The 22,314-nt window shown below is 44.1% G+C and overlaps 1 protein-coding gene across 9 annotated transcripts; it reads left to right on the forward strand.

Moving 5' to 3' along the window:
* The first annotated feature begins 3,355 nt into the window (after positions 1–3,355).
* Positions 3,356–20,698, forward strand: si:dkey-89b17.4 (zinc finger protein 62 homolog). 9 transcript variants are annotated; one of them, XM_066673698.1, is made up of 7 exons: positions 3,356–7,879; positions 7,958–10,177; positions 10,706–10,801; positions 11,291–13,397; positions 13,939–15,099; positions 16,175–17,094; positions 19,072–20,698. In XM_066673698.1, exons 4-7 carry the CDS (start codon positions 11,320–11,322, stop codon positions 19,080–19,082), a joined length of 4,170 nt encoding a protein of 1,389 aa, XP_066529795.1. In that variant the 5' UTR covers positions 3,356–7,879; positions 7,958–10,177; positions 10,706–10,801; positions 11,291–11,319; the 3' UTR covers positions 19,083–20,698. The 9 variants fall into 9 exon arrangements, with proteins under 9 accessions (XP_066529795.1, XP_066529794.1, XP_066529796.1 ...); XM_066673697.1 differs by having other exon boundaries at positions 3,356–6,918; positions 7,211–10,177; XM_066673699.1 differs by having other exon boundaries at positions 3,356–3,612; positions 7,211–10,177.
* Positions 20,699–22,314: the final 1,616 nt, after the last annotated feature.

The raw sequence follows: 22,314 nt of genomic DNA on the forward strand, positions 1-22,314 counted from the left end.
CCGGGTGACTGTCTGTGAGGAGTGTGGTGTGTTCTCCCTGTGTCTGTGTGGGTTTCCTCTGGGTCACTGTCTGTGAGGAGTGTGGTGTGTTCTCCCTGTGTCTGTGTGGGTTTCCTCCAGGTGACTGTCTGTGAGGAGTGTGGTGTATTCTCCCTCTGTCTGCGTGGGTTTCCTCCGGGTGACTGTCTGTGAGGAGTGTGGTGTGTTCTCCCTGTGTCTGCGTGGGTTTCCTCCGGGTGACTGTCTGTGAGGAGTGTGGTGTGTTCTCCCTGTGTCTGTGTGGGTTTCCTCCAGGTGACTGTCTGTGAGGAGTGTAGTATGTTCTCCCTGTGTCTGTGTAGGTTTCCTCCGGGTGACTGTCTGTGAGGAGTGTGGTGTGTTCTCCCTGTGTCTGCATGGGTTTCCTCGGGTGACTGTCTGTGAGGAGTGTGGTGTGTTCTCCCTGTGTCTGCGTGGGTTTCCTCCGGGTGACTGTCTGTGAGGAGTGTGGTGTGTTCTCCCTGTGTCTGCATGGGTTTCCTCGGGTGACTGTCTGTGAGGAGTGTGGTGTGTTCTCCCTGTGTCTGCGTGGGTTTCCTCCGGGTGACTGTCTGTGAGGAGTGTGGTGTGTTCTCCCTGTGTCTGTGTGGGTTTCCTCCAGGTGACTGTCTGTGAGGAGTGTGGTGTGTTCTCCCTGTGTCTGCGTGGGTTTCCTCCGGGTGACTGTCTGTGAGGAGTGTGGTGTGTTCTCCCTGTGTCTGCGTGAGTTTCCTCCGGGTGACTGTCTGTGAGGAGTGTGGTGTGTTCTCCCTGTGTCTGCGTGGGTTTCCTCCGGGTGACTGTCTGTGAGGAGTGTGGTGTGTTCTTCCTGTGTCTGTGTGGGTTTCCTCCGGGTGACTGTCTGTGAGGAGTGTGGTGTGTTCTCCCTCTGTCTGCGTGGGTTTCCTCCGGGTGACTGTCTGTGAGGAGTGTGGTGTGTTCTCCCTGTGTCTGTGTGGGTTTCCTCTGGGTCACTGTCTGTGAGGAGTGTGGTGTGTTCTCCCTGTGTCTGTGTGGGTTTCCTCCAGGTGACTGTCTGTGAGGAGTGTGGTGTGTTCTCCCTGTGTCTGTGTGGGTTTCCTCCAGGTGACTGTCTGTGAGGAGTGTGGTGTGTTCTCCCTGTGTCTGCATGGGTTTCCTCCTGGTGACTGTGAGGAGTGTGGTGTGTTCTCCATGTGTCTGCATGGGTTTCCTCTGGGTGACTGTCTGTGAGGAGTGTGGTGAGTTCTCCATGTGTCTGCATGGGTTTCCTCTGGGTGACTGTCTGTGAGTAGTGTGAGTAGAATAAATATATAAAAATGTGTACAATGTATTTACAGCATTCATGTATGTGCACTGTGTATGTGAATGCTAAGTAAAAAATAGTTCCAGTGTATACAGTATGGTCATTAGTGACTATCGGTTTAATGTGGAGTTTAGCAGGGTGATGGTGAGGGAAAAGAAGCTGGACCTGAGCTGACTGGTTCTGGTACAGATGCTCCTGTGCCTCCTTCCTGGTGGTAGGAGGTTGTACAGTGTGTGGCTGGGGGTGGAAGGAGTCCCTGAAGATGCTGTGGGCTCTGCACAGGCAGCACTGGTGGTGAATGTCTCCAATGGCAGGGAGCTGTGCACCTATAATGTGCTGGGCATTCTTCACCACTTTCTGCAGGGCCTTCCTTTCAGCCACAGTGGAGTTGCCATACCACACTATTACACAGTCGGTCAGGACGCACTTGACGGTGCAGCGGTAAAGGTTTGTGAGGATCTGAGGACATGGATGATCCTTAGTGTCCTCAGGAAATAAAGATGCTGATGGACCTTCCTAACTCAGAGACGTGGATGCCCAGAAACTTAAAGCTGGAAACTTGAGTGTGTGTATCCCTTGGTTTCCCTGTAGTACACAATGAGCTCTTTGGTGTTGCTGATGGTGAGTGAAAGGTTGTTGGTGGAACAGCAGGCAGCCAGGTGCTGGATCTCCTCCCAGTTTCATCATCATCACTGACGCATCTGATCACAGTGGTGCCATCTATTAACTTAATGATGACAATGGATATGTGCACGGGGCCACAATCACGCATAAACAAAGAGACGTACAGAGGGCTCAACACACAGCCATGTGGCATGCCGGTTTTCAGAGGCTGGAGGATATATGGCTGCCAAAAACTCATAGACTGGGCTCTGTTGGGGTGTCCAAGACCCAGTTACAGAGGGGAGTGCTGATACCCAGGTCACTGAGCTTGGTGACATGCCTAGAGGGGTAGTCTACACTGAAAGCGCAGCTGAAGTTAAAGAACATCATACGTACATGCGTACGTGTTCCTACTGTCCAGGTGAGTGAGGGCAGAGTGAAGGGCAGCAGATATGGCATCCATTGGACCTAAGCAGTGTTCCTGAGCCCCTGTGTATTTGAGGTCCATTAGGCAGTGGTGTATGCATTTGCACTGGTCATTTTTATAAGGTGATTAGTGTTTATTTCAGTGTTGAATTCAGTGAACCTGAGTAGTGTTTGATCATTGGCTGCAGGTATTTGAAAAGTTCTTTTTATAATGTGATAGGCGTTAAATGCAGTGAAGCTGAGCATGTTTGAGTAGTGTTCCTGGACCACTGAGTATTCGAGTCCGGTGGGTTGGAGGTATATTAAGTGGTTATTTTTCATAATGTGTTAAGTGTTTATTTCAGCATTTAATGAATTGTATTATATAGTGTTTAATTCAGTGAACCAGTTTGAGCATTGTTCCTGAGACATAGTACATTTGCGTACTATAAGTCTGGTGGGTTCTAGCCATTTGAAACTATTATTTTAATAATGCTAATTGTGTTTTATTCTATGAATCAGAGCAGTGTACGAACCATTGTGTATTTCTGGTGGGATGTAGGTATTTTAAGGGGTTATTTTTATAAAGGTAGGTGATAGGTGTTTAATTCAGTGAAGCCAGCCAGCGTTTCAGCATTGTTCCTGGGCCATTGTGTATTTGAGTCTTATAAGTCTGGTGGGTTGTGTGTATTTTAACTGGTTATTGTTTTAAAATGTGATTTAACTGAGTGAAGCCAAGCGGTGTTCTCAAGGTGTGGTGGGTTGTAGGTATTTTAACTAGTTATTCTTATAACGTGATAAATGTTTTAGTCAGTGTTTAATTCAGTGAAGCAGAGCAGTGTTTGAATGGTGTTCCTGAGCCTGTGTGTATTTAAGGCTGGTAGGTTTTAGGTATTTGAACTGGTTATTTTTATAATGTGAGCAGTGTTTGAGCATTGTTTCCAAGCCACTGTATATTCCTACACGGCTGGTGGGTTGTAGGTATTTGAATCAGTTATTTTTACAATGTAATACGTGTTTTATTCAGTGTTTAATTCAGTGAAGCAGAGCAGTGTTTGAGCAGTGTTCCTGAGCCATTGTGTGCTGGCAGTGAGGCGGCGCTGCTGACTCCATTCCGCTGCAGGAAGTGAGCGGAGAGAGAAAAGCCCGAGGACCGCTCCTGCCCCCGACCGCCGCTGAAGCACCATGCCCCGGGCCCAGGGAGGCTGCAGCCCGCCGCAGAAATAGAGATAATAATCCGAGAGTTTACCCGAGCTCCGTTAGCCGCGCTGCGTTTAATCGTTTCGCGCCTCGGCCGCGCGGTAAGTCTGAGCAGCTCTGTGTGTGTTTGGTCACCATCACTGAGACAGCGCTGCGTTCTCTCTACAGCTCTCTCTCCCTCTCTTTCTCTCTCTGTTTTCTGGCCGAGATCTTTGTGTTGATTCAAAGCTAACCTTAGCATTAGCTTTAGCCCTAGCCGAGGGTACAAAACGCGTCCGTTTCTACACATGTTCCGTTTCATAATATTTATTTCACACGCATCTTATTTTGCAGTCGAATATCGTCTTTAAACAGGGCTAAATCTGCAGAAAATTCCCCTCCCTCAGCATCGCGGGGGTGGTTTTAGCCTCCATTAGCTTAGCTTAGTTTTAGCACAATTAGCTTAGCACGTTAGCACGTATGGCTACACTCAGAAAAAAAAACACCCAGCGATGATAAATAGCGAGAAATGGTCGCGGATTGCGGCTGAGCACGACAGAAACTCGATATTTTGCCTCGCACATGTGGAACGTTGTTTATTTATTTCGGATATCATCTGCTTATCCTTACGTTTTCTGCCGGTTTGTTCTCGGCGCTGCGCTAGCGACCCACTCTTGCTTTTTTCTCCTCAGCGCGATTTTTTTTCTCCCGCCACCCGCGCGCGCCCCGCTCCTCCATTTCGAGCTTTTAGCTCCGATTATCGACGCGTTTTCATATCAGTTTCACCGCGAAATGTTCAAAATGGACCAGATATTCATCGTCTGATTTGTGTCCGCGTTAAATTAACAAACAAAACGAGATCAGACGTCGGTAATGTGAGCGGGTGTGGATCCGGCAGGCCAAGGTCACTCTCCTGTCGAATAATGAAGGCGATTAAATGTCAATAACCGATTATTGATCACGCACGGAGGCGATTCTCTCGGTTCTGCGGCGATTTGATTGCCTTTTTCGGCAGTGCTCCGCGCTCCGTCCGTTTTCCCCGCAGTGGAACGGCGTTATTTGCGACGTAAACAGCCGCGGAGAGCTGTGTGTGAATGAGCGTCTTACATCAGTTTAATTGAACAAAAATGTGCGGCTGTATTTCAGCGTTTGTCGCTGATGTTCCACGTCCGCCGCTGCAGCGTGTTTATATTACACTGAGAAAAGTAAACAGTGGCGCCTCTGAGCTCTCCCTCAGCATCAACACCGTTCTCCCCCTCACAGCCCTGTTTATTCTCAAAACCGAACCTTTCTGGGCTTCAACAACGCACACATTTCACCTGGTTTTGGAAAGAGACGAGGTTCATAGTGTGACGAGGTGTGGGGACAAACGTGTGCGTGTGTGTTTATTCAGTGATGCTTTTATTTGTTTATTAATTGATTTATTAATAGAGTAACTATTATTTACTGAAGCGAATAAAGCACAACTAATCCCCAGCCTAACGATGTGTTCTCCGTTTAATAAATTGTTCTCTTCATTAATCATTCCCCTCCAATTAGTCAAAATAAACAAATGCTGTTTTGAAAAAAATGAAGCAACCACTTATTAAACAGAGGGAACAGTTTATTCAGCTTAGACAAGTTCATTATAATTTGTGAGATTGTGTTTGAGAGAATTCATTACTAACTCAGGGGAACGTCTTTTAGAATGTAGCCGGTGGCTGTGTAGAAACTCTTCTCTGTTTTGGTAATAATAGGTCCCAGACGTTGGGGGTATTCCACAAAGCAGGATTTCTCAGTTAGCCGGATAATGTAAGCCCAAATTTGAGGATTGCCAGATAGGAGTATCCCACAGCTCTTTTCCTATTGGACAGTCTTAACTTGGGCTTAAGTAGCTAAACGTTGGAATCCTGTTTAGTTCTGTACCCGTGTTATGTTTACCGTGTTAAACATATTTTTTAAACAGGACTCAGGAGTGTGAACAGGGGGAGTATTCCTTAAAGCAGGATTTCTCCGTTCAGATAAGCCTAAAGTCAAGCCTTTCCAATTGGAACAGAGCGGAGGGAGATTCCTATTGGGCAGTCCTCAACTTTGGGATCAAGTTAGCTGGATAACTGAGATATTCGTGAAAAACACCCAGGGAAAAAACAAAACAATAAAATTTATAAGCACAGGTGAAACGGTTGATGAACGTCCAGAAGCAGTCGGTTATCTCCTATGAAAATAAACTATACTACTAAACCGGTTCATTAAACACTTACAGTAATCTTAAGGTTTTTCATTAACAGTGCTTTTTAAAGAGACTGTTTAATATTTTTTCTTTCAGACATTATTTTTGTAGAATGTTGCATGTGTTCTTAACCCTTTCACCCATTGACAGGTATTATTTTAGAATAACGGGTACACTGAATGGCCAAGACTTTACAGAAATCCTTACAGTGAGTCAGCTCAGCCACCTTAGGGTGCACCAATTACAGACAGTGTGTTTAATGTTGATATAAAACAACAGATGAAAGGAGATCCTGTGCACAAGCTTGAATATCACCATGCTCAATGCCATGTGTCAGATAGAGAGGTATAAACTAGAATGAAATGAAAATGGAAAGGTATGACATGGTATAATTGGAATGGTATTCTCTGGAGTGCTGGAGCTCCGCTCGGTTCCTCTGGGACGAGTTGGAGTGGAGTTTATGATCCAGATCTAATCTGCCAACACCTCGCCTCACTCTTTATTTGGCTGAATGCCATCAAAACCTGATTTCAGACAAAAATAATGGATAAGAAAGTACTTTTATAGTTTTGAAACTCACAGTTTCTAAATGTACATGGTATGATGGTTAAAGCGCTGGTCCATAACCTTCCCCACAACGAATGATAACAAAACAATTACTTCAGGGTTTTTTTTGCTCATTGGCAATGCTCATATTAGAGCTTCTCAGAATGAGAGTGAGAAATGCCATAGTAGTAATAAATAAGATGAAATTACATCATCACAGGTTTTTTTTTTTTTTTAATAAATGCTTAACGACTTAAAGGTTTAGTACAAGATTGTATGCACTTTTTCAATGCACCTTTTCCAACATTGCACAACTGATTCTCTCTCTGTCCTGTTCTGAGTTATCAAACTCTGAGAAAATATGGGCGTTGTGATATATTTTTGCCATAAAATCCACACCTGTTGTTAGCTAATGAAATCACTGTTAGGAGCCATATTAATGGTTTTTTTTATTTTTAGTTAATTGGGACAGATTCTGAGTGAGTTAAACAGGATTAATTCTGCCTTAAAATCAAGTTAAATTAAGCTAAATCTGCTTCAAGCGCGAGTTAAATGATAATATTGCTTTTTTAAAGCCTGTTAAATGGGACTAATTCTGCACTAAACCCAGATAAAGTGGAATAATTCTGCACTAAATCCTGTTAAAAGGGGCTTATTCTGCACTAAACCTTAGGTAAGCAAAGTATTTCTGTTCTCTGATATGAAACATCAGGGTGAGATTGCGCTTTTATTACTGATCACATCCAAAATATAGTACTTATTACAAAAGCTAATAAAGCACAGTAATGGGTAATGCCTCATAAAGACTGCATGAAAACTATTTGTGAGGTTTTAATTCATAGCAACGTGATATTTTTAATGAAATAGTGAGATGGTGAGGCTTAATTAAAAGACTAATGACTTATTAAATTACTTTTTCAGTGAGTGGAAACAGATTTCTTTATTTATTTTATCCCTCTCTCCAGGAAAAGAATCCCACTGCGCTTTAGCAGACACGAGAACAGTGTTCCTTAACCCAGAACTCAGCTCCGCGTTCTCGTGCAGTATAGCGTCGGGGCGAATGTAAATGTAAACACCAGATGACAGAGGAGGAGTGTGGAAATATTTTTATGTGGAGCTGGACCCAGCTGGCGTTTCTCAGCATGGATTGTATAGCCTCGCTGAGACTCACTCTTCCAGATGGTGTGGAGTCGGAGTGCCGTAAAGCCTCAGGGCGAGGAGGTGGAGAGACTTTTATTTTCTTCACGCGGCGATAGTGAAACGCCTCCAAATCTCCCAGATTTAGAATGAGATAGGGCTACAAACAGTGGGAAAACTCTCAAACAAAACCGAGGTCTTGGGATTCCGATTTGACTGTTAGCTGATTTGATTTTGTTAGTTTTAGGTATGATGGTTTTTTGAATTTTGTAGTATTGGGGAAGTGAGACTACCTGGAACTCTTTATGCATTTAATAATAAGATTTTTGTTTTCTTTTATATAAATAGAGTCTATTTTGTATGCAAAGTTTGAAGGTAGTATTTTCCTTATGTTTGTGTGTTTGATGGTGTTTCCTGTTTCTCACTTCAGCGTGCAGCTGTGTCCTAGATTTTACAGGTTAACTGTACCGGGTCCTCAAATCCAACCTAAGTCTAAGGTAGTGTGATGTTGTCAAGAAGCTGCATCAAAAAATAAGTAAATTAATTAAATAATTATTGTATTTTCCTCGATCCAGAAAACTGGCAGATATCAACCAGTCCCAACAACAAACAGTAGCAAGACAGACTAACGTAACCTCAGAGGTTCAAGTTCAAGGTTAATGTGCGGTGAAATAATATTTTAGGGGTTTTGTCTTCTGGACCAATACAACTGTTAAAATGGTTTGTAATTTTGCATAAAATTTTTGGTTGATTTATTACATCTTTTTTGTTGTTTGTGAATGCTAAAAAGACTAGAGTCAATTAAAAGGACAAGGAACACTAAAATTGTAAACGTTTTTCTTGCTTATTTTAAAGTGCTGCTATAAAGTGAACTATGTTCACGTTCCTCAGAATTTTTATAGATGCCACAAAATTTTGAGTTTGTGTTTCCTTCTTTTAGAGTTTTGGCCTCTGTTCTCATATCTCTCTGAGTTTCTGACAAATCACAGGTTGTTCACGCAGATGTTCATGCTGCAAAAAGGTGAATCAGCAACAAGGATCCGAGGAGCATGGTTTGAGAAACTGTATTGTCCACTTTAAATGAAATAACTTAATATACACTGATAGTTGCTTTCTCGTTTGTTGTAACCTAGTTTTTGTTGCTTTCTTGTCTAAATAAAGTAGAGGTCATTTAAAACGTAACTGAAATTAATTCACAAGCATTTACACTCAGATGTGGAAGACTAATAGTCAGATTTTATGTGTTTATGATTGTGTTTTAAATGGAACTCTTTATAAAATTGCTCATCTTATATTTAAAGATGCATCAGGCAATTTCATATTCTACCTGGTACAAATGAAATATAAATGGAAAAACCTGTTTTTAAAATAGTAATTGTATTAACTGCATTAGTACAAGTCCACTCTGTGCCTGGGAAAACCTGTTTGGAAAACTAGGTCAGAGCATCTGTCTTTGTTGTTGTGGGTTGCCTTGACTGATGCACTAGTTCATTGGTCAGGATTCGAGGTGTTTGACCACTGGTGAATAGGTAGGTGAACTACAGTAACATGGACAAGCACTCCAGTGAAATTGACTAATGCATCTTTTAAAAGCTTTAATGAGAACAGTCCTTTAAGTACTCTTCAGGTTTTAATTTAGCTGTCCACTTAGGGTGGTAAACAGCTGTTATGAGTGTACTACATGTATCTTTAACACATTATTTCTGACAAAGCATGGAAAGGAGCAGTAGCTACAAATTACTAACAAACAAAATTATTGTACTTTAGTTGGTGACATGCCCATATAAGCAATAGGTTTAAGCTGTGTGCCTCTGATGGATGCCTCATAATTCAGAGGATTCGGTGTGAATGTCTGTTTTAAAATCACAGACTTCTCTGAATTATGAGCCGTCTACAAAACATAACTCACTGCAGTGTTCATTCAGTAGTGGATGTCATGCCCATATAAAGAATTCCAGTTCTAAGCTGGATTTATCTGTGCCAGAAATGCATATTATTTTTTAAATCTCTACGACTGTCCCATTTGGTAAACACTACAGTGGGTTATTCATTGTAGACATATAAATGCTCAAGCCATTTAACCTTAGAAGTAGAGCAGTCCAGGTTATTTCAGGGCTAACATAATATTTTACACCTTGCAAATAAAAGTACAGATAATGTTATTGGTAGCATTATTTTCAAAGAAGCACTTTTAACCATTTTTATAAATGATGATTATCTACATAACAGTATTTGGGTCACTAGGATAATGTTTACATAGAACTTTAAATTATATGGAGGTGCATTTAACCTAAAATATTGTATATGTTCTCTCATCTAATTTTTATTTCAGAACCATGTGTTGAAATATATTTGCTTAGTGGTTTTGCCCCAGAGAACCGTATTTTTGTAGACCGCAATTCTGCCACACAATTTCCAAACATCCTTAGCTTTTGAAATGAATTAATGAATTGAATGAATTAATAAATCAGTGGTCTTAAAGAGACAAGTGATGGGCATCTTTATAATCCCTTTTATTAAGAATTCAATAAAGAATATATTTCTGTGTGTTTGGTTTCCAGCCGTTGGTCCTGTCCTGGCCTGAAATGTGTGCACTATGAAATGTTGACTGTCTGCAGGTTGATACTTTTCATGTTGACGAATGTCTGCACTCACTCTCAAACCTATGGGGGAAAGTGCCTTTGAAATTATTTTGTCTCTTCTGAAGTAGGAGCTTCGAGATCTGTGATGCGTGGTGTCGAACCCCAGTGATTTGACATGGATTGTGCGTGTGGGTTTGAGGAGAATATTAAAAAGTAAGAAATTAAGTAAGTTAGAACGTAATGTATCTTTCAGTACGATTTTATTGTTTGGCTTCCTGGTGCATTTTGACAAATTCAAAGTTAAATTGCTTGACACATTAGGTTTATTTGGAACTGTACAACCCTTAAGATGTATAAGTTTGACATGTGTAGACATTTTCCTAGATAGGCTTGATAGATTTTATTAACCATTCCCACTCTCACAATCTTAATTTTGGAGTGTTATCTATTTATTGAAGATTAGCTTAATGAGTCATGGACACAGCTCTACGTATATAGTTCTAGTTTTAGAAATGAGAATGGAAAGAATGAAGAGTATGACAGAACTGTTACTGACATTATTATAAAGATATTTTATGAGTCACTTGGAAAACGATGACTCAAAAGAGGCTATAATTGATTACCTCTGTGTGTTTCTGACTCCAGGTCAGAGATACTCTTGTCAAATACCATGTTATGTACATGCTTGTAGATTCTTTAAAGTAATGTTTTGATCTCTCCCCTTCTTTTGTATTTTCCCAGCTCCTATCTGGTGCCCGGCATCTGTCCAGACGCTCTCTGAACTGCAGTGACCGAGTGGATTTGAAAGGCTGATTGGAGAGAATATCTGCCTCCCAGGTAAAATGGCTGATACCACAGAAGCAGAGAGCTGAGCATCACACATTGCCCCCCCTTTCTTCTATGTTCGAGGATCATTTTATGTGGACATTTCCCCCTTCCATTTCAATTTTCTCATCATGGCTATGCATGATATGAATCGTGCCAAGGGTTACCCTTGCAAAGAATGCGACATGATATGCTCAAGTACACCTAGCCTCCTGGAGCACACGAAAGCCCACTATCACCAAGAGGGAAATGTCAGATTTGAATGTGAACAGTGTGGACGCATTTTCAAACACGCCAGTAGCTTGGCATCACACAAAAAGTCCCACGAAATGGGTTCGTTCCAGTGCCCAGTGTGCACCAGAACACTGCCCAATGCAGTAGCGCTGAAGAACCACCTCCGCATTCACACTCTGTCTCCTAGTGCACAAACTGAAGAGGAGAATGAGGATGGTGTTGATGAAGATAGGGATTATGGTTTAGCACAAGATCTTTCTGACACAGGTTTCCGGGGCCACCTGAACAGCAGCGGAATGATGCCCGGACATGACCACGACAAGCAGAAATCACCGGGATCCGAAGATGCTTGGGACAGGCCGTTCAAGTGTGACCAGTGTGACAGGACCTACCGGCATCATGGCAGTTTAGTCAACCACAAGAAGGCCCATCAGGAAGGCACTTACAAGTGTGCCATCTGTTACAAACAGTTCAGCAACCTGGCAGCCCTCAACGCCCACGAACGCACCCACTCAAAGTTTAAACCCCCTGGGATGTCCATGGGGAGCCTGGTGCAAGATTCATCTAATCCTCGCCCCCCTGCCCCCCAAAGTGACGACATAGCAGCCTGCTTTTGCCACCTTTGCCAGGTTTCCCTGCCCAATAAAAATGACTTTCAGGAGCACATTCTGTTACACAACGCAGCGTCATCTTCGCTGGGGCTGACGCGAAGTTTCCCTGGGATAGTGCCACATAATCTCAGCACTGTCCGATCTTCGGCAATCAACCCCTACACCCCAGCTCTTGGGGACCCTCTTCCCCTCCCACCCTTACCTGACAAACGTTATGATCAGATGCTAGGGCCTCCTGTCAATAGTGCAATTTACACTTGCGCATACTGTGGGTCTGGACATCCTGATTTAGAAAGCCTCAAAATTCACTACCTGACTCATGAACCTCACCCGACATCCCACGCTCAAGAGGGTCCTTCTGTTTTAAATTCCGATGGCCTGGGGTCAAATTCCCAGCCATCAGTGTCCTCATCCAGCGGGCACTCCAGGGCCCAGCAGCAGTCATCTCCATCCATTGATGACGCTGACCGCAGATTCAAGTGTCAAGAGTGTGGGAAAAGCTATCGGCACGCTGGGAGTCTAGTCAACCACAAGCGCTGCCATCAGACAGGACAGTACCAGTGCAACATTTGCTGCAAGGAGTATCCTCACCTTGCAGCCCTCCAGAGTCATCTGCGCAGTCACAAAGGTCGACCGAATTCCCAGAGTCTGGGCTCAGAAGGTGACTGGCTGTCGTCTGAACCCGTAACAGGCCTAGATTCCCAGCAAAGCTTTGTGCATTCTCAGGATCAGGAGAATGGCACAACAACACCCATCTCGCTTCCTGGTAACCTCGGGGACGCAGCCCATTTTGTCTCAGATGGTGGTCATAGTAGTGGCTTGGATTCGCTGGAGTTCCATGACAGGTTTGATGGCTCGCTTGCTCAGGGTAACTCCAGCCATTCTCCTCTTCCACAGAACCATCGCCAGACAGACCGGCACATGTGCTCTGAGTCAAGCAATATGTCCAATGGTTACATCGGTGGCATGAGCTTCCACAATTCGGGGAGCACCTCTTTGTCTGGAGGTAGCAACAACCTTAAAGAAGGCAGCCGGCAGAGACGCGGACAAGATCAGCATTACGGAGGAGGAAAGAGAATGGAGAACAAAGACGATGATGGAGAGGTCTACCAGTGCACAGTCTGTGGGAACCATTACGCCAGTCTCCGGGCTCTCCGCAGTCACCTGCGCAGCCATGGTATAAACCAAGGTGCAGGACCTTCCTCTGCCCTCTCACCCATAGGTGAGCAAGAGTGGAGGAGGCGACCAGAAGGTAGTCAGTCCGGTCTACTGGTCTGTAATGTCTGTGGCCAGAGTTTTAGCAGAAAGCAGGACCTGCTCAATCACCAGCTGGTCCATGGACCTCCCCGGCCCGACGGATCGACGCAGGGCTTGGGGGGCAGCAGCTCTAATGCTAATGGCAAAATGGATGGAAGGAACCACATTTGCGTTGACTGTGGCATGTTCTTTGCAGATCGCCATCACCTGATCACTCACCTGTGTCCAGGCAAGGCAAGAGGCGGATCCCTGAGCAAAAACATGAACGGAGGCAAAGGGATGACTGGTGGTGCTGGGACCAGCAGTGGCGTGGACCACCGGCAGATGGCCGATGATCGCCCCCACAGGTGCGACCAGTGCGGTAGGGGTTACAGACACCCCTGCTCCCTTCTCAACCACAAGAAATCACACAAGACTGGGGTCTTCCGCTGCCTTGTCTGCCAAAAACGCTACTACAACCTGCTGGCTCTCAAGAACCACCAGAGGACTCATTTTGACTTAAAGAGGTTAGCCAGCATTGCATGTGCCCTATTATACTTTAACTGTGTAGTTCTCTTTGCATACTTTGACTGTGTATGTATTATGAGTTCCCCACTTGTGATTATCCAGGCCATCACTTGAAAAAAAAATAGATTTAAAACAAATTGTGAGTGTTAAAATGTGTACAACCTATATTCCTATTAAAAGAAGATGAGGGCAACACACTTTAGTCAGTCATTTTCTCTTTCTCTCACACAAGTGCACACAAACACTGAATCTGTATATTTCATAACATCTGTCCCATTTGAGATTTTTGTGTAGCCATCTCTGTATGTGTAAGTTGTCCATGCTATGTGCTGCATTGTTTTGTTTGGGTTTTTTTTACTTAGTTTTTTTTTTGTTTTCTTTTTGTTTTTTTGTTTTTTTTGTTTTGTTTTTTGTTTGTTTTTTTTTTTTAAATATTTTTTTATCATTGGTTGGTTTTTGGGTTATTTTTATTTCTTTACAAAAGATTTTGACGTTGCTCTCATATTTTCTGCTCCTCTGTGTTTCTCTCTTGTGTTGCAGGCACAAGTGTGAGGAGTGTGGCAAAGCCTTCAAGATCCAGAAGCAACTGATTAATCACCTGCGACTTCACGAAGAGCACCGAGCCAAGACTGGAGTGCGTGACCATCGAGTCCAAAGCATGAACCAACACAACGGAGCTCGCTATGAGGGGGGACCATCCCAGATGCAGCCCATGAGGATGGGTGACCCCAAGATGCAGAACCAGCAAATGGCCCCCAATTACGGCCAACCTCAAGGTTACAAGAAACCGTACGCTGGGGCCAGGGCTCAGCAGGTAGACGATGGCAGCGGCCGACGCCCCTTCGCCTGCGACCAGTGTGGACGCACCTACCGCCACGCCGGCAGCCTTGCGAACCACAAGAACCTGCACAAGATTGGCGAGTACCACTGTAACATGTGTAACTCCACATACCCAAACCGCTTGGCTATGAAGAACCACCTCCGCATGCATTTCGCTCTTAAGAAATTTTCCTGCACTGAATGCGGCAGGGGGTTTAGGAACCAGAGGCAGCTCGAGATGCACACTTCCAACCAGCTGTGCAAGGATCTTCCCGGTCCCAGCGTGGTGCCGCCACAGCTCCCTCCTCCTCCCAGCTATGAGTGCAATGGCTGCTCGGATCGTTTCTCCACCACCACCGAGCTTGCCTCCCACAGCTGCACCGCCCAGCTTCCCTCATCCTCCGCTTGCTCCTCCTCTGTCTCTCTGAACAGCTCCGGCTTGAGCATGGACACAGTGGACCTCGGCTCCCCCGAGCGCGAGGAGAGGCCTTTTACTTGCGACCTCTGTGGCTGTTCCTACAAGCATGCCAGCAGCCTGCTGAACCACAAGAACACGCACAAGACCGGCAACTTCAGCTGCTCCTATTGCGACAAGCCATACACCAACTACATGGCACTGCGTAACCACATGCGCATCCACACGCAGAAGAAACGCCACATCTGCACCACCTGCGGCAAGGCTTTCCGGCTGGCTCGCTTCCTCCGCAACCACCAGAGGGTCCACGAGGAAGGCCACACCCGCTTCGGCTGCCCCACCTGTGGGAAGAGTTTCCAGGGCCGCTCTGGGCTCGCCCGGCACCGCTGCGGGGACAACCAGGTAGGCATCGAGGGCAGGAGGAACGACACTGCAGGCACAACAGAGCAAGAAGAGTGCCGGTTCACGTGAGTTTACGTCTGTTGTTCGTGATTCTTGAAGTGAACTAGTAAAGGTCACAGGTTTCTACGTGTCTATTACAGGTATATGATCTCCAATCCGGCTTCCTCGGGACCATTCGCGTGCCGGAATTCGGATTTTTCTGAAGTTTGGACAGTATGATTAGTGGAGACCAGATAAGTTACCCCCCCATTTTGTTTTCAGTTAGCATTATGCTCTAGATTTAAATTGGTAATCTACTGTGTACTGAATTAGTTAGATGTGTTTTGTGTATGCAGTAAAGATCAAAGACTTCACTGAATTGATCCCTCCTTATTGATGTCTAATTGAAATGTATGCTATCTGCTATTGCACTTTTAGACTTCTTAGCCACTGATGTTGATTTTATTTGATTGACTGTTTGGTTAATGGAGGGAAATGAGACAACATGATGTGGATATGGCGGTCCCAGTTGTGTTTTGGACTCTCGGTGACCTGCAGACCTTGTCATGGGATTTGAATGATCATGGCTTAACCTTACCATCTTGATGCTTTCTCTCTGCAAATTTAACTTGATTTAAGTCTGAAATACTGACACATACTAATGCACATTTCTGTCAATAATGAAATACTAACACCAAGGCTTAGAATATATCATTTATATTATTTGTATAATTTGCACCCTTGTTTCAGGTTGTTCTCATGACCAGGTTTGTGTCAAAAAAGGCTGCAAGTAGAACTTCTTGACATTGCCTGTTAATGCAGTTTCAGCCAAATAGACCAAGGACTGCCATGTCAACACCAAAACAAATTGGTTTATTCTAACGTATGCTAGTTGGACATTTGATTGAATCCACTAAGTGTCTTTTATTTGGCACATTTTGTTAGTCCTCTTGTCCAAGTTGGGACAGTGTACATTTGGCAGCTGGATTCAAGATCATATACCTGTACTTACCTCTCCATCTAGTCATACCATATTCTAGTCAAGTGTAGTCAGGCTAACTTACACTCAGACCAGTCTAGGTCACTAATAAGTTGCTGTGTAAAGCAGCAAATGGCACCAGAGAGATTTACGTTTGTCCTCTGTATCTTCTGTCTCCACAGATGTGAGCAGTGTGGCCGTTCCTACCGGCATGCCAGCTCTCTCCTGAACCACAAAAATACCCACACAGTCGGCATCTACCATTGCGCAGTGTGCCTCAAAACCTACTCCAACCTGCTCGCCCTCAAGAACCACCGTCGCATCCATTCGGAGACGCGAAGGCACCGCTGCCCTGAGTGCGGCAAGGGCTTTCGCGTCTCCTCTCAACTCCAGAACCACCGCCGCATCCACCAGAAGGAGCGAGAGTTTGCCTGTACCCAGTGCCAGCGCAGCTTCCCGAGCCAATCCAGCTTTCGTCTGCATTTACAGATGCAGCATGGGCGAGGCCACAAATCTTCACACCACCACCACCACCACCACCATCATCACCATCAGCAGCACCACCAACACTCGGCGTCTTCATCCGGGAGCTCCGATCTCGGCTGGGGCTCGGGACTGGACCTGACTTTGATGCAGGCGCAGGGACTGGACCCAAATGGCGTCTCCAAACCTGGCTCCAGCCGCCAGCAGCACCACCACCAGCATCACAACGTTTCCAGCCACAAGTCGCATGTCTGTGACCAGTGTGGCCGGGGATACCGGCACGCCAGCTCGCTGCTGAACCACAAGAACAGTCACAAGGCCGGTGCCTACTTCTGCAACTCCTGCCAGAAGGAGTTCTCCAACCTGATGGCATACAAGAACCACAGACGCATCCACACAGAGCCCAAACGATATCAGTGTCCAGACTGCGGCAAGGCCTTCCGGGTCTCCACGCAGCTCGTCTGCCACCGTCGCATACATACCAAGGAAAAGCCCTTCTCCTGCCAGCAGTGTGACAAACGTTTCTCCAGCAAATCCAACCTTCGGCACCACCAGAAGGTCCACTGGAACAGCTCGGCGCCCACCAGCACCATCGCCATGGGCGCCGCCGGCTTCTTGGGTATGCCCTCGGGGGCTTTTCTATAAGTTAATGGTGGGAGTGGGGGGAGAAAGGACTTGTTTTTTATTGCAGAAAATAATGCCAAGGTTTCTGGAGGTGCCAAAAAATTTCCTTTGCCCCATCTTCCTTTTCCTCCGTCTCCTCCTCACAGCTGCGGTCACACCGTGTTGTAGCTGATTCTCGAGATTGGTGAAGGACACAGGAGTTTGCTTTGGGTAGTGGTTAATTTAACTTAATTTAGCTTTGTAAAGCCTAAAGACTGTTCTGCAGTCGACAGCTTGTTGCTCGTCACTCTGTAACAAGTTAGGCAATCTGTAATATTCCCTCCACATCAGTCCAGAACATCCTCACTTCAGAAGTGATCTTAGTCCCACCTCAGCGAAGGACATAGTCTGGTGTGACCGCGGCTCCACTCCATCTCTCGATTTCGTACTTTGAGGCGTGGTTGCGAGTTTTCCTGTCCTTTCCTTTCCTTTATATATATATATATATATATATATATATATATATATATATATTTTTTTTTTTTTTTTTTTTTTTTGTGTTAATTTTCCGTCTTTTGTTTTTCACTAAGCAGGTTGTTGCGTAAGTTTAGAGGACTCACCCCTATCCATCTGATTGTTCATTCCTGGAAACACCAAAATAAACGAGGACTCAGTAACGGGCCTTTTTACACCTGTCTTTCAGGTGTTAGGATCCCTCATCCGTTTGTTTTAACGCTGCAGGTGACCTGACGCGCTCTTAAAGTCACTTGATTTTACCTTTTACTTGGGAGGTGATCCGTTCTGGAACATAGAGGGATTCCTCGCTCGACACAGTGTTTGTTTGCTTGTAAATATGAAGAAAAAAAAACTGCTTGGAAAGTACTGTTTTAAACCCGGCTGAACTTGAAGTTGTTGACGGAGGACTACATTTCACATCGGACTGTTATTATAGGTCAGATATTTTTGCAGCTAACGTGATCGATCGGAAGGTTGAAGTATTATTGGCAGAGAGAGCTCTGTAGGTTCAGCTGAGGTACTCGCTTCATCAGAGTGTCTCGCTGCTTAGGTCACGTTTTAAGATGCTTTGGTAACTCATTATGCCCTGCGTTAAAGCATGTCATGTTTAAATCTCCCGATATTTCTCAAACATTTTAGCGTCCGTGCGGAATATGGAGCACATCCTAAGCTCACGTTCACTCCATAATATTAAAACCCAAAGTACAAAGGCAGCAGATTTAAACCAGTGACTTCAGCAATTTCCTGGAGAGGCCTGTCACATTAAAGTCACACAGAATGGAATAAATTTCAATGTATTAATCATTTATCAATGGTTCTTTAAGAGAACACACAATATAATTTTTTTAACGTAAATCCTTATCAAATCCTTATCTTACCTAGTGTTCCTTTAATGTAATGAACACAGAAACCAAAGATGTTTGTGGCATTTACACAAACACTGTGAATTTAGGTGAGTGTCTTTCCTGAACAAGGTGTTTATTAACTGAACATTTATGATGATTGATTCTCATGCTGTGCGCTAATGCAGGCTGTAATGAGTAACCCTCAAAGCTCAGTGGTGAACCCCGTGGACGACTGGAAGGGAAAAGCCTTTATAAACTCCTAGTCTTTGTTCCTTGAAGTGCGACGTTAGTGTTCAGGGTGTGTAGGCGTCTGAGATCGTATTAAAAACCCGAAGTCACCCACCATCTCATCTCCATCCTCCCTTTTGGTCACCTTTATCACGATCAGTGTCTTCTATATTATACAAAGAAACTATACTCACTGGCTGTCTAGTTCCCAAAAACAATTAAAAACTTTACAGGAAAGAAAACGTTAAACAACAAAAGAAAGGCTGAAGATGGTTTTGTAGGATCTAGGTCTGACAGTCTGTAGACCGTATCTGAGAACTGACCGCCGTTGTGTACAACTGTTTTTGTTTTTCGTTCTCCCTTTTGATGTTCTAATTATTTTCTAACTTGTGTGTTTCTTGCAGCACGAAGATGAGCTTCAAACCTTATTATTCTGCAGATGACAGCAGTGCGCTAAATGGGTTCTCTTCTTTGCGTCAGCGTTTTTTTGTTTTTCTTGCTGTTTTATTTCTGCGTGTCTCCCTCCCATCAAGAACTATGTAGTTTTTTTTTTTTTCTTTTTCTTTTTTTTTTTTCTTTTTCTTTTTTTTTTTTCTTTTTTTTTTTTTTTTTTAAACTGTCAAAGCGCCTAAGTAGCTAGTGTATAGATACAATAGGTTGTGCTTTGAATGAAAAAAATAAATAAAACTGGGGAGAAAAAGATACAACAACCGAAAGAAGCGAAACTCTGGGGGGGAAAAAATAAAAGTTACAAAAGTGTATATTGATGATTATAGGCTTGTACTGGCATTTTGGTTTTACCTTGTATTGTACGCGTACCTCTGACTGTATTATTTACAGGAAGACTTTTATAAAAAGTGGAAAAAAGAAAAAAAATCACTGTAGTTATGCATTTTATTTATATTAACCCTCATAACCGAAAAAGACGCTAGTTTTAGGACCTCCCCAACGTAGGAGCTCTGTTCCAGACACTTCCCACCTCCCTCCCTCCCTCCTTCGCTCTTTCGCACTTTTTTTTTGTTTGTTTTGTTTTGTTTTGTTTGGCTTTCGGGCACCGATATCCTCTCATTTACGATTGACTCGGAGTCGAGGATGAGACGGACTCCTAAAGAACACTCGATGTAGTGACTGTAACCTCCACCTCCCACTTATTCTCTCGTTTCTCTTTTTGGGTTCCTTTGACACTTTCTGAAGCCCCTTCTTTCCCTTGTACAATAGACAGGGAGCTGTGACGTGTGTGTGTTCTGTTTTTTCGATTGAAGTACGATGAGTGTAAAGAAGATATCACTGTTTATTGTTATGCCTTCCTCACGTAAACATTGTGGAAACAAGTCTTCACCCTCCCAGCCCCCGTCCTCTTTCCCCTGCGTCGAGATTGGATGTGCCTCTGTCTCAATGCTATTAAAGCTCAAACACTTCTAAGGGATGATTTTCATGAACATTACAATCACTTAGGCAGTCTTTATTTTTGTTTGGTGTCCCTTCATTGTATTTATTAGCATCCTTCTGTTTTTTTTTTTGTTTTTTTTTTTAGGTTTCTTTTTATTTAATTGCATTTGACTATTTTTAAAGCTCATTGAAACCTATAACGACCAGGGAGCACTGGTGCTAGCAAAGTTCAGTCCAAGTTCTATTTTCAGTGGAAGTTGAAGTTGTAGGAAAAAAGAAAACCATGAGTAGAGCACAGGAAGATTGTGTATATATTATATGTTCCTATATCCTGCGATTTAGAGTGGAAAAAAGCAGAAGAAAAAGAAGAAGAAGAAAGAAGCTAAGCTATATAACACACGTTAGGTGCATTTACATAATTTGGGAAGGCTCAAGTTTGGACGAATATAAGAATTGTTGTATAAGTTTAACCTTTTTGTTTTTTCCCTCTTTCATGCATATATATGTACTGCTGACTATACACTTTTTTTAAACTACATTTTGATAATTCATTTCCTAACAGAACTTGTTTGGATTATAACCTTAATGCTCTCAAGTAATGAAAATAAATAGCTGAAAAACAAACAACATGCATATCTGTGTTTATACAGCGTTACCCAACAGTCCTCCATCCATGGGCTCACAGCATGTGGCTACAGTCTCTACAGCACCAGCCTTTTTGACGTATAAGATCACCTTTAGAAATAAGCTCTACCAGCGTAAACACCAGAATCGCTTAAATAACACATCTGTGTGTGTCCATCGCCTCCAACAACACAGAACCTCACTGTTTACGTCATTGATGTACAGCTGAGTGTGGGCTGTGGTGGGACTCACTCTGTAAGAGCTACACAGTGGCTGTGACGAGGTGTTACCTATCGGTACCTGTCCCACAGCAGCTCTGCACCGGCTCAGACCACAGTTCTGTGTTTCATCGTTAATCTGGTTTCCTCCGGTGCGTTACACACTCTGAGCTCTCAGTTGTTTCCTTCAGTAATGTACCCCCTGAATCACATGCAGAAAAGTATAAAACAGCAGCAGCACTATTGGTCAGGACATGGTTTAAGTGTCTGAATTTGCAGACTCGGTCTGTGTGACTGTGGTGTTAAATGTCCCGGCTTCACAAGTGAACCACTGCGGATACAGAATGATGCAGTTAAAACTTAAAGGCGATACTGTAGCAGCAGTATGACACATCGGGATTGACTTGCATGGTCTTGTCCGTCGCAATTAACTGGTTGGTGACCAGTGCTCTGGAGCAGCTGCACATGAGCCAAAGATCCCCATGCCTAATGCAAAGCGTCAGTAATGTTTGGTTTTATTTAAAAGAGATTGGCTGCAGTAACCAGTTGGATGATGTTCTCACATCCAGCAGAGCTTTTTTCACACAGTTTCACACATTTGAAGGTTTGTGGAAACGAATGCCGAGTTTACTGAGCTTGCTGTGTTGAGATAGTAAGTGTCCTCTGATATATTGGGACACTGCTGTGAGGTTCCGATGGCGTTCAGCCTTCTCATGATCTTAAGTGAGATTCGCATGCTGGGGTTGATGATCTGTTTTGGATCACACTCACCACTCCAACTCATCCCAGAGGAACCGGACAGAGCTCCATCATTCCAGAACTGTGTGGTACTACCACACAGACCAGTGAATGGGCTCTTGGCATCGGGCAAGGGGAACAAGGGCTCATGTGCAGCTGCTCCTGCACATCCCTAAGCTCCTCAATGGTGATAATTCACACCGAACAGAGATGTTGTGAAAGAAGGGTAAGCCACTGGTCGCTTGGTTGAACACTGTCTGTTTATAGTGGATGTCACGCCTTTTAGTGAATTCAGCCAATCGGCTCGCTGGAAAAGTCCTCCATCGCCATGGAGATGTGTGCAATGTCCAGAGCACTGCAGACCGTTTCTGTGATGGTCATCAGATGGCTTTAGTCTGGGGTTTAAATGTTTCTCCCTAGAGAGGGAGGGTTCCTGGGCTCATATGTGGACACGAAGGGGTAGGGCTAAAGGGTTGACATGGGATTCACACTTACTCTAAGAAGTTACACTTAAGTGTTGAGCCACCTACAAGAGCTTTTAAGACCCATTCTAAACGCACAGACATTAATATGGGTTTGTTCCTTCCCTTTGCATCTTTAACAGCAGATTTGGAACTCTGCAGAGCACTATTTTTTACACACTGTGCGCCTCAGCACTGCTCTGTAACTTTAAGTGAT

The sequence above is a fragment of the Hoplias malabaricus genome, chromosome 6 (assembly GCF_029633855.1).
Source record: "Hoplias malabaricus isolate fHopMal1 chromosome 6, fHopMal1.hap1, whole genome shotgun sequence".
NCBI classification, from domain to species: Eukaryota; Metazoa; Chordata; class Actinopteri; order Characiformes; family Erythrinidae; genus Hoplias; species Hoplias malabaricus.